General features: G+C 42.4%; 1 protein-coding gene across 2 annotated transcripts; it reads right to left on the reverse strand.

Annotated features, from left to right (window-relative positions):
- Nucleotides 1–5,221: 5,221 nt before the first annotated feature.
- rnf25 (ring finger protein 25) lies at nt 5,222–10,868 on the reverse strand. 2 transcript variants are annotated; one of them, XM_014977412.2, is made up of 10 exons: nt 10,677–10,868; nt 10,395–10,466; nt 9,911–10,007; nt 8,968–9,035; nt 8,822–8,891; nt 8,660–8,731; nt 7,899–8,045; nt 7,731–7,820; nt 7,159–7,296; nt 5,222–6,004 (listed from the first exon to the last, which is right to left on the reverse strand). In XM_014977412.2, the coding sequence occupies exons 1-10, from the start codon at nt 10,691–10,693 to the stop codon at nt 5,435–5,437; spliced, it is 1,341 nt and encodes a 446-aa protein (XP_014832898.2). In that variant the 5' UTR covers nt 10,694–10,868; the 3' UTR covers nt 5,222–5,434. The 2 variants fall into 2 exon arrangements, with proteins under 2 accessions (XP_014832898.2, XP_087863918.1); XM_088007792.1 differs by lacking the exons at nt 10,395–10,466; nt 10,677–10,868 and adding an exon at nt 10,266–10,388.
- Between the last annotated feature and the right edge of the window lie 484 nt (nt 10,869–11,352).

Raw genomic sequence — 11,352 nt, forward strand, 5'->3', positions numbered from 1 at the left:
CATAGGTGCTTTAAGATGATATTTATCTTTTTGATGAATATTATCTAATATTTTTGGGTGGAAATAAGGTCTTTTACATTTCTACATACCTTTTTTATTTTTTGTACCTACTAAAGGGTTCATACTTTAATAATTCAATAAATCAAACAAATTTTACTTGCGTTAAACAATTTAAAAAACCGTGAAAACCGATTTTATTTTTGCGCGGCCTCTTGCGATTTCATCTTGGAATTTCATTTCTTCTGGATGACGACGGTCAGCGGAGAGATCTACTGGAGCTGCAGGTCTGAGGTCACCGAGGTAATGTTCACACTGTCTAATCAATCTTTTTGCAGGCTTTCAGCTGGAATCAACTCCATGTTTGTCTTCTAGAGACTGGGAGCTGTGTTTTTAAGTGTATGTTTTAAACCCAGTTTCTCTCCTAGACTGAGCAAATGGTTGACCTTTTGTTGCACCTAACTGTTTCCCCCCATTCTCCAGCCTTTAAAATCACAGTTAAGCTTTTTCTTTCAGAGACAAAGTCACCAAAAAGGAGCTTTTTCTGCAACTAACTCCATCTTCTCCTACAGAAATACCCCTGAAAAATCATCTTTTTCTTCTGTCCTCTTTTTCTCTCTTTTCAAATCCCCCGGGGGTAGTGACAGATGGCCTTTAATACAGAACCACCACCTGGTTCTGCTGGAGGTTTCTTCCTGTTAAAGGGAAGTTTTTCCTCTCCACTGTCGCCACATGCATCCTCAATATGAGGCACTGCTTTAGCTTAATTTTCAACCAATTTAAATAATTGGTGCAATGTTGACCTCTTTAAGTCTTCCTCTTCAGGGAAGTTTTTCCTCATTGTCCTCATGCATCCTCAGTATGGTGATGGAGAATAGTTTTGAGCTCATGGTTGAAAATTTAAGGCCTTGTCAACACCACAAAGAATATGGACTGAGAAGATATAGAAGCCGAATGTGGATATCAAAATGGCTGCCATGGCACTGGACTCTGAACCTAAGGAAAGGAAATGTGGTTTGCTACTTCCTGAAGCCATTCCTCGAGGCTTTGAAGTCATCGGATGAGTTCAAGGAAATTGGTAATGGAGTACAACGTAGCAGTTCGTTATTCCATGCAGGAAAAACACGGTAGGTTATATGTCCTGGTTGCTACTGGGTACAGCAACCAGGACAACACAGTAAATGTGTGGAACAGCAATGACGACCAAGACCAACGACCCATAGGGAAAAATTCCTTCAGATGACCGACGGCCGACTGTACCTGACATTGACAGACGGAAAAGGCCTTCGCCTGCTGCTGTTGGATGACGTCGGTGACCCTTCCATCGGCTTGGCAGTCCTCCAGAAATGCTGCAGGTATTTTGCTGATAGTGATTTTTACAAGTACGAGTTTTTGAAAAGGGAACATTTCTTTAAAATTTGCCAAGTTAAAGGGTTTGGCTTGAAACCTACACCTATTCTGTTGTCTTCCTGTCCTGTTGTCCTACAGGAATCCACCTGGGTCATCTTTTCATCTGATTTCATCCTTAATCACCCCCCCCCCCCACTGATGGATGGAAAGACCCTCATCGCCCCGCTGCTGATGGATGGCCTCAGTGACCCTACCAGCACGCTCAGCAGGTTTTCTGGAGGAAACCCTGGAAGAGTTCCCAGGTGAGCAGGTAAGGCAGACGCTTCCTGATCCACTTCTCCATTTTGACTTAAAAGCAGCACCGGTCTTGTCCTTCAGGAATCCTTCTGCTTCATCTTGTTTTAGTCTCCAATTTCGCCCCCATCGACCGACGGAAAAGGCCTTCATCACCTCCCTCTCCCCTGCTGATGGATGACCTCAGTGACCTTACCTCATCGGCATCTGCAGTCTTCCTCAAGAAATGCAACAGGTATTGGCATAACACTTAACTCAGAATGTTTTTGAACATTGAGTTGTTAAAGGGTTTGTCATGAATCTGCACCCGTCTGTTGTCCTTCAGGAACTATCCTGGATCATCCTGGACCTTCACCAACGGACGGAGAAGACCTTGATGGCCCCTGCCGCCGAAGGACGGAGAAGACCTTCATCACTTCCCTCTTCCTCATTGATGGATGACCTCAGTGACCTTACCTCATCGGCATCTGCAGTCTTCCTCAAGAAATGCAACAGGTATTGGCATAACACTTAACTCAGAATGTTTTTGAACATTGAGTTGTTAAAGGGTTTGTCATGAATCTGCACCCGTCTGTTGTCCTTCAGGAACTATCCTGGATCATCCTGGACCTTCACCAACGGACGGAGAAGACCTTGATGGCCCCTGCCGCCGAAGGACGGAGAAGACCTTCATCACTTCCCTCTTCCTCATTGATGGATGACCTCAGTGACCTTACCTCATCGGCATCTGCAGTCTTCCTCAAGAAATGCAACAGGTATTGGCATAACACTTAGAATGTTTTTGAACATTGAGTTGTTAAAGGGTTTGTCATGAATCTGCACCCGTCTGTTGTCCTTCAGGAACTATCCTGGACCTTCACCAACGGACGGCGAAGACCTTCGTGGCCCCCGCCGCCGAAAAGGACAGAGAAGACCTTCGTGGCCCCCGCCGCCGAAAAGGACAGAGAAGACCTTCGTGGCCCCCGCCGCCGAAAAGGACAGAGAAGACCTTCGTGGCCCCCGCCGCCGAAAAGGACAGAGAAGACCTTCGTCACTTCCCTCTTCCCCATTGATGGATGACCTCAATGACCTTACCACATTGAGATCTGCAGTCTTCCTCAAGAAATATAACAAGTATTGGAATCACACTTAAGTGCGAGTTTTTGAACATTCTGAGTTAAAGGTTTTGACATGAAATCTGCACCCGTCTGTTTTCTTTCAGGAATCCTCCTGGACCTTCACCAAAGGATGGATAAGACCTTCATCGCCCCCCAGTGGACGGAAGGAAGATGACAGAACTTGAAACATTTAACAAGCTCAATTTTTCTTTTTCTACAAAAAACTGGATAAGTCTTCAGTGAAATTGAAAAACAATTTTGTTTAGAGACTTCATAATTTTTATTTGTTGTTTTGGTTTATTTATTGTACATATTTTAAATGTTTCAGTGTTGAATGTTTATTGATCTTGGACTGGTTTAGATTATCCTGCTCTATGTGTGTAATTATGCAGGTGTAGGGTTAGATTACTGGAGAACAAATCTGTCACTTTTCTCATTTTCTTTTTCTACTTATGTATTTCAACGGTTAACTTTTTGTTTTCTGTTTTCCTCTCCACAGAAGCTCCATCTGGTCTGGTTTTCTGATTGGCTGTGGTTCCTTCCTGCAGGAGGGGATTGGCTGGCATGATGCTGCCATCACCTAACCATTCTCTCTCTCCTGTTAACGTTCCACTTCCATGAATGTAGAAAGTTCTCCAGACCAGCTGACCTGTTGTCTCTGCTCTGTCTTCTTTTAGTTCCAGTCGGTCGTGGCAAATGGCTGCTGGGTCTGAGCCCGGTTCTGGTTCTGCTGGAGGTTTCTTCCTGTTAGTGGGGAGTTCTTCCTCTCAACTATCGCTACATCCATGTTTGGTCTGAGGGATTGCTGTAAGGTCAACGACTCAACACGAGAAACTTGCTGTCGCCCCTGCTGGTCAGGAGTGACGCAAGTCAATGACTCCATGCAGTCTGCTGGGTTTCCTTTGGTACAAACTGTTTAAACTACTTTAATAATTCACTAAGCTTATTGTACTGTTAACTAATTGCAATTGGAATATACGTGGTTTAACTAAAATTATTTCAAAGTGCATTGAGACGACTTGTTGTGAGTTGGCACTATAAAATTAAGCACTTAAACGAACAAAAACTCCCAAAAACCCGCACAAAAACAAATGCAAAACTCCCAAAAGCCCGCACAAAAACAAATGCAAAACTCCCAAAAGCCCGCACAAAAACAAATGCAAAACTCCCAAAAGCCCGCACAAAAACTGCAAAAAAAATCTAAACCACAAAAGCCAAAACAAAAACTAAACATCAAAATATTTATTTTTTTAGTGTCATTTCACAGCAGTGTCATCAACGCATTTTAGAAAGTAATTTTAATTAATAGATTCCAAGTGATCTTAGTTATCAAAGCATCAAGTTTGGTTTATTAAAGTAGTTTAAACAGTTTGTACCAAAGGAAACCCAGCAGACTGCATGGAGTCATTGACTTACAGCAGTCACTCCTCCTGACCAGCAGGGGCGACAGCAAATCGCTCGTGTTGAGTCGTTGACCTTACAGCAATCCCTCAGACCGAACATGAACGTAGCGATAGTTGAGAGGAAGAACTCCCCACTAACAGGAAGAAACCTCCAGCAGAACCAGAACCGGGCTCAGACCCAGCAGCCATTTGCCACGACTGACTGGAACTAAGAGAAAACGGAGCAGAGACAACAGGTCAACTGGTCTGGAGAACTTTCTACATTCATGGAAGTGGAACGTTAACAGGAGAGAGAGAATGGTTAGGTGATGGCAGCATCATGTCAGCCAATCCCCTCCTGCAGGAAGGAACCACAGCCAATCAGAAAACCAGACCAGATGGAGCTTCTGTGGAGAGGAAAAAAACGGATAAAACGTTAGCAGTAAATACCAATTCTATCCATTCTTATGTTATTACACTGTCTAGTTTGTCCCTAAATGTAATAAAACCTTCTAATTTTGATTGTACAATGTCGGTCTGTAAGGAAAAGAATGGGAATAAACCACCAGAGTCCTTTCCGTTTTAATCTGATGGAGGATTCTCCGCTTGCTCAAAACAGAACCGCATAAAGTGCATTTTACATCCTACATCGGACTCTGTTCAGTCCGTTTCTCTAGCCTGTTCTGGTAAGGGCACCATCTTTGTTTCTTGGCTCTGCTTAAGGATGACCAGTGGTGCCCCCTGCTGGATGGTGGCCAAACTACAACAGTAAAAGCTGCAATCCACAGGTGTCAAAGTCCAGTCCTGAAGACCGCTGTCCTGCAGTTTTTAGATGTGCCACAGGTACGAAACACTGGAATGAAATGGCTTTATTACCTCCGCCTTGTGTAGATCAGCTCTCCTGAGCCTTGCTAATGACCTAATTATTCTAGTCAGGAGGACAGCGGCTCTTGAGGACTGGAGTTTGAGACCCCTGCATCGATGGAAACTGTTAATCTAATAAACCATTAGTCGACATCCATAATAAAACCTTTATATATTTTTCAAATACACTACTTTTAAATTGAATAAACTGAACCAATAGAGACTACTGCACCAAACTGACATCCAGAATAGATTTAATTTATAGTTCTTTAAGCCGTTTGGCATCACATCACAAAGCAGCGACCAGTTGGACACAACCGGAGCAAAGACGAAAGTGCGTTGGAGACAGCGGGACAGGAGGCGGCGTCCAGAGTCCTTTCTGTCGCAGCGTTTTAATCTGATGATGGAGGCCCGCGTTCTGGCGTTCCTCCACCCTCCGGTCGCCCTTTGTCATACCACCTCTTCTCTTCCCCGCTCCACCACCTTCTGTTGGAGGCCCCGGCCGTAATGGCCGCGCCGGGGCCCACCGCCTCCTCGACTTCTGGCGTGGCTGTCCCGGTGCTGCTGCGGGGGCCCAGGAGCCCCGATGTGGTGCGGGGTAGGCCGGTAGGGGCCCCTTCTTCTCCCTCGGTGACCCCTGGCTCCATCTTTTGGGCCCTCAAAGTCCAAATCAGTCAGAGGAACCTGTTTCTCTGGTTCCTCCCCGGACCCGGTCCGGCATCGCATCTGTCGGCCACTGACTCCCAGGATTGTCTGTGATTGGTCGGTGCAGTCTGACAGAGCAAGGCGCTCCAGGTGCTCTGCGATGGGGGGCCCCTGCCCAGGATGGGGTTTGGGTCTTCCTCCTCTTCTCGGCCCTCTGGCCTGGTTCTGGTGCCTCTGGGCCTGGAAGCCTGGGAGCTGGAACAGTCCGGGAACAAACCGCTCCGATCGAACGCCGGCTTCATCAGAGGAGGAGGAAACCGGGGCGGCGGGGGACGCCTCGACCTCCGGGTTTATGTTTTCAGCCACTGGAGGCGCCTACAGGGAAAAGCACAACCAGAACCAGAGGCAACTCGGATTAGGCCCGTTTACAAACCGTCCCAGAAGTTATTGCAATAAACGATATTGTTTCGAGACCATTTTGAATTAGTACAATATTTTAATGCCATAATAATGCAAAAAAAAAAAAAATCAAAAAGCTTTAATTCTAATGTACATTTAACTCTGGAACTGGAATACATTTTAAATATGCAAAATAAAAGCTAAGATTTCTGTCCTCTGGTTTTTGGTAGAGAAAAACATTAAATCATTGAGTCGGTTTTAATTTATTGTGCAGTTGATTGATTTCAGAGCTTTTTTTCTCAGCAGCTTCACACCTTCAGAAATCCACTTCACACAGCCAAACAGAGGAGCTTCACAGAACAAGAGGCGTCGCTAAAAAACCAGCTGAAGGCATCAGCCACACAAATTAATATAATCAATTCTGTGTTATTAATCTAATCTACAGTTGAAAATGGCTAAATCTGATAACTTACTTTTGGTCAGGATCGTTCAGATTAGCTAAAGAGCAGAAAAACTGGAGAGAGTTTTCTTTCAATTACTTTTTAAATCCTAATATGAATGTTTACATTTCATCAAAGTTAAATAATTTCATCTTCAGAGGACAAACCTCCAGAAATTGGCGGCTTCTTCTCTGGGCGGCATTTCAGCCCATACATGGCCTGTTTTTTTATTTATATAATTATGGACATACAAATGAATGGTATTACAATACCAGATGCATTGTTTCTTAGTGTAAAAGCAGCTTTGCTAATTCTGGTCATTGGAAGTAAAGAGGGAAAGACATCTGAACTGAAAATTAACCCAAACATTGAAGAAATAACCAACTGAATCTTATAAGGCAACAGTTTTGCTTTGGCTGTTTTTTTCCCCCCCAAAGGGCATAGTTAGCTTAGTGTATGTAAATTTCAGAATTTTAATAATTTCGATTTTAAGAAATAGCAATTATTCTAATATGTAGCCAATAAAATATTAAGTCTAACTGATCTGAAACAGGATGTTCTTTTTTAGCGATTAATGTTCAAACAGTGAGGAAAAAATAGGTTGTGTGTGTAAATATGTGGTCACTGACTCAGTTTTAATGATTTATTTAGACTTGATTAATTAATTGGGTGGCTGAACGTCATCCCTACCTCCTGGATGTGGATCAGGAATCGGTTGGATTCCTCCTCCGGGTCGATGATCCCGCCGTTGCACCTCTGCTTCTCCAGAATCTTCTGGAGCTGACCCCACTTCCTCTGAAAGTCGGAGCCGATCGCCGCCTGATCGAGCTGACAGGAAACAGCCGTTAGACTCCTGACCGCTACGGCCAGCACATCGGCACAGAAATACGCAGACACACAGGAGAACATTTCTACGAAGAAAGGCGTACATCTCCAAACTGAAAACTAGGATAATTTCTAAGATTGTGCAGTGAGAAATTTGCAGGAAGTTCTTTAAGACTCAAGTAGTAAATCTAGAAGATGCAATTAATTTTATAACCAAAACCGGTGGGGTGTTTTTCAAGTCTGTTTTTGGAAGCAGTTGTAACCCAAATGGAAGTGCAAAATATGAATTTTGCATAATAGATCACTTATAAAGTTTTTCATACAAATTTCCAACCTTTCAACATCAAAAACGTTTTCTGGCTAAAATTTAATCGTCTGTGTCTTTTACCTACAATAACCCCAATGCTCCTAATTAGCTTCATGCTAGCTGTGCTTACCTCAGGCAGCTCCGGTGCAGGTGATTTTAGAAGCTGGTTTCTGTCATATGTGAGAGGCTCTCTGCAGACCGGACACACCACCGTCAGCTCCTGTCGGAGGAGAGTCCAGATTTAGGAGGATTTTGATTAAACTGTTTGAGTTTTTCTGTCCAGCTGCTGGTATCTGACCTGAACGCTGCTTCCATCTCTGGTTTTATCCTCCTCCAGCTCCTTCTCCCTCTGCCGCAGCTCCCGCTCTGAGTGGACCACGTAGCGGCCAAGGCAGTGGGAGTGGAAGTAGTGGTAGCAACTCGTCTTGGTGAAGGTCTCTCCTTCCTGAGAACCGAAAACGGGAATAAACTCATATCAGAACTGCAAAAACACAAAGTCTTTCTTTGGTCTAGCTTCTGGTAGAAATATCTTAGTACAGTTGAAATAAGACGAAAGAACCAGCAACTTTTCTGCAAGCTCATCTTGCTGAAAAGTTACTTGTAATTTAGTTTTGTCTTATTTCAGGTGTACTGTAAAGTAGACCAAAAATACCTGGTTAGATTTTGTGTTTTTGCAGAGAATAGGCCTGCCACGATAAAATTTTCCCAAATGTTATCATGATAAACAACAATATAGTTGCTTTGAGACGACTTTAATGGCAAAATAATGCAAGAGCATATTCTCAGAAATCAATTTTAAACATTTTAAATTCAAAATAAAAAAAATGAGCACTGAAATCTCTGTAAACAAAATTATCCCTTAAAAAAAACGAAGACTTTTGTCATCCAGTTTTTGATAGAAAGAGGAAAGAGAATAACAATAAATCCTGAAGATGGAATTTATTTAGCTTATTTTAACTGATTATGTGATTGACTGATTTATTGTGACGGCCTAAGCGAGCAAATTTAAGGCATCGGGTTGATGGCCAGATCTAACCTTCAGAGATGGAAACACCTTACCTTGAAACCATAAAGGCATATGACACAGTTCCCATGAGGAATATTGCTTTCAGTCAGGATTTCTTTAGCTTTCTGTGTAGATATAAAAGCAAACCAGAGGTCACAGAGATGACAAAATGTCTCCAATAATCTGATTTTTATTTAAAGCCGTTATGTTCTGACCTCGATGAGTTGATACAACACTGGAGAGCCGAGCCAAGATTCGGCCTCTGCCTGGAGACACTTCTGGACGCTGCGCAGAAACGATCTCAGATTATTAAAGACTGAGTCTCTGGGCTGCAGCGACGGTGGCGCAGGAAAGTTTTTACCTGCTGAGTTTATCGTCGGAGAGCCCGCGTGGGTTATGGATGGAGATGACCGGAGATGACGAGGGATACTGAAGAAATGGAAGAAAGAAAAGCCGTCAATCACCTTTAACCCTTTCTGGACTAATGATGCTAATTAGCTTCATACATTTCATATTGTGAATGTAGTCAAATGGTGGAAATGGACACTACAAATTATTGTTCAGACTATTAGAAGTGCTTTGATGCCATCTAGTGGTCGATGTGTGAACTACATGTTAATGAAAGTGTGCAGTGGGGCGACTGCATTGAATTTTGCTGGTTGAAAACTCAGTAAACATTAATCCTAAAACAGATTCTGTAATAACCCAAAATTACTTCTTTAGATGAAATGGTGCTTTGTGGCGACACTCTGAGAATAAGGAATGAGTAATATCATTATTAAGAAATGTAGAAATAATTAATTCTGTGCATGTTTTATGAATATGCAACTGAGAAAAAGCTTATATTATAGTACCGTAGTTGTATCTTCCAATATTTATCATAATTGGAAACACTCTTATGATAAACTGCAGGATGAAAACCAATTGTTCAAAAGCACAATACATTTTTAAAACTGATTTTCATATTGCAAAAAACATGCTATGAGCTCATGGAAAAGTGCAGCATTTTTCATTAATTAGCTGCATTTAAAACCCTACTGTGGTTCAAAAACATTTTGACTCAAGCAATAAAATAATCAACATACTGAGTTTGAAGAGTTTGTGTCATTCCTTAAGTGCCTGGTGAATCCAATTTGTAAATTTGGGTGATTTGTATCACCCAAATTTACACTAAAGTGGCTGCAATTTTCACATGTTCACATGTGATTGACAGCAAAAACACACAAACTCAGATTGGAGACACAGAGAAAAGAGAGAAGGGTGTAAATTCAGGAGTGGCTCAGCTGGGTGGGAGGTCGACATACCTGCAGATCGAGGGTCAGAGTCAGAGTGAGTCGGACAAACTGGGAGACGGAGTCCTCTGCAGTGGATGGATACAGAACCAGACTCACCTGCCAGCCCCTGCAGCAGCACAAACAAGACACACAGGCTAAACGCTACAACTTTCAGACCATTTAATGCATCAGAACGACTGGAAAAACCAATATTATGTTTTCTGATCTTTATGACCTGGAAAATACCGTCATAAAATGATGAATCCTGTTTGCAAAGGATTCAGTCCTTTGCAAACAACAGCTGACATATTGAACCAATAAAGATTTCAAGTTTTCCTACGAATGAACTTTGACCTGACCTCCCACATTTTCCTGATATACTTACTGTTTCAGGCGATATTTATGGATGATTAATAACATTCTAGATTATTTTTAGCCTTTTCTTTTATAACAGTTTTTTCCATAAAAGGCATTATTTTCTGCCCAGATCCCAGCAGGACTGCTGCTTCCTCACCCGTCCTCTCTTCTGTCCACCTGCAGCTCCTCCAGGTAGATGGACTGCAGCACCTCGATCTCAGACTGAACCCTGTGAACACAAACAAACTTTCAGCTTGTTTACCGTTTTATTAACAGTAAAGCTAACCGGCTAGCTTCGCGTTAGCTGTAGACTGCGGCATATTTCCAGGTATTCCCATGGAAACAACGACCAGTTTGGAGCTGGAAAAGGTAAAACAGGGTCTACCTCTGTCATTTGTAATCTGTGAACAAATATTAGAAATATCGACGGCAAACTCACTCGGACTCAGCTGCCATCGTGATGTTTCTGATGCTAGCTGGAGATAACCGGAAGTAGCCTCAGACTTTCAGAATTATGGCTTCAAAACAAGAGCTAACATTACGTAATGATAACAGATATACTATCGTAGATGCTACACAGAATTAGCTTAAGAGAACCCGACCACAGTAGACGCATCTACCGGAGCTTTGCTGGAATCAATCTACAACAAAACCCCCGCCCCTTATTGTCGTGTGGAACTAATGCGGCTGCGCGTCCGCCATATTATGAGTGTCAAATTCGCTTTGAGAACCAAGAACATAAATGAACAGTGCACTAGTTCTACTACAATGAAAAAGATATAGCTATACATTTGTGACATTTAGGATTAAATATTTTGCATCAGACATATAGACACATTAAACGTACTCTTGAGGTTGACATTTCTGCATAAGAAAATTTATTATTTTGTATTTGTCTGATGTAACATTCCTTAATGTAATATTTTTATTTGCTAGGAAGCAGAAAATCATCATAATTAACAGAAATAGAGACTTGAAACATCAGTCTGTGTGGAATTAAATGATATGATGTGTGTTAGTGTGTGTGTGAGAGAGATGGTGTGTGTAGCCAAGAAATAAGCAATCTACTTTTTCCTCAAAATACTGAATCTCTCACACCATTACAGTGTTTCATT

The sequence above is a fragment of the Poecilia mexicana genome, unplaced genomic scaffold (genome assembly GCF_051168715.1).
Source record: "Poecilia mexicana isolate PSO_F unplaced genomic scaffold, ASM5116871v1 scaffold_8, whole genome shotgun sequence".
Taxonomy (NCBI): Eukaryota; Metazoa; Chordata; class Actinopteri; order Cyprinodontiformes; family Poeciliidae; genus Poecilia; species Poecilia mexicana.

Bases quoted from the DNA above. Each gene is read 5' to 3' on its own strand.
- rnf25 (XM_014977412.2), bottom strand. The intron at 9,036-9,910 runs GTATGTCGACCT...CCATTTCTTCAG, and splicing joins CTCTGACCCTCGATCTGCAG to TATCCCTCGTCATCTCCGGT. The intron at 8,732-8,821 runs GTCAGAACATAA...ATATCTACACAG, and splicing joins TGTTGTATCAACTCATCGAG to AAAGCTAAAGAAATCCTGAC.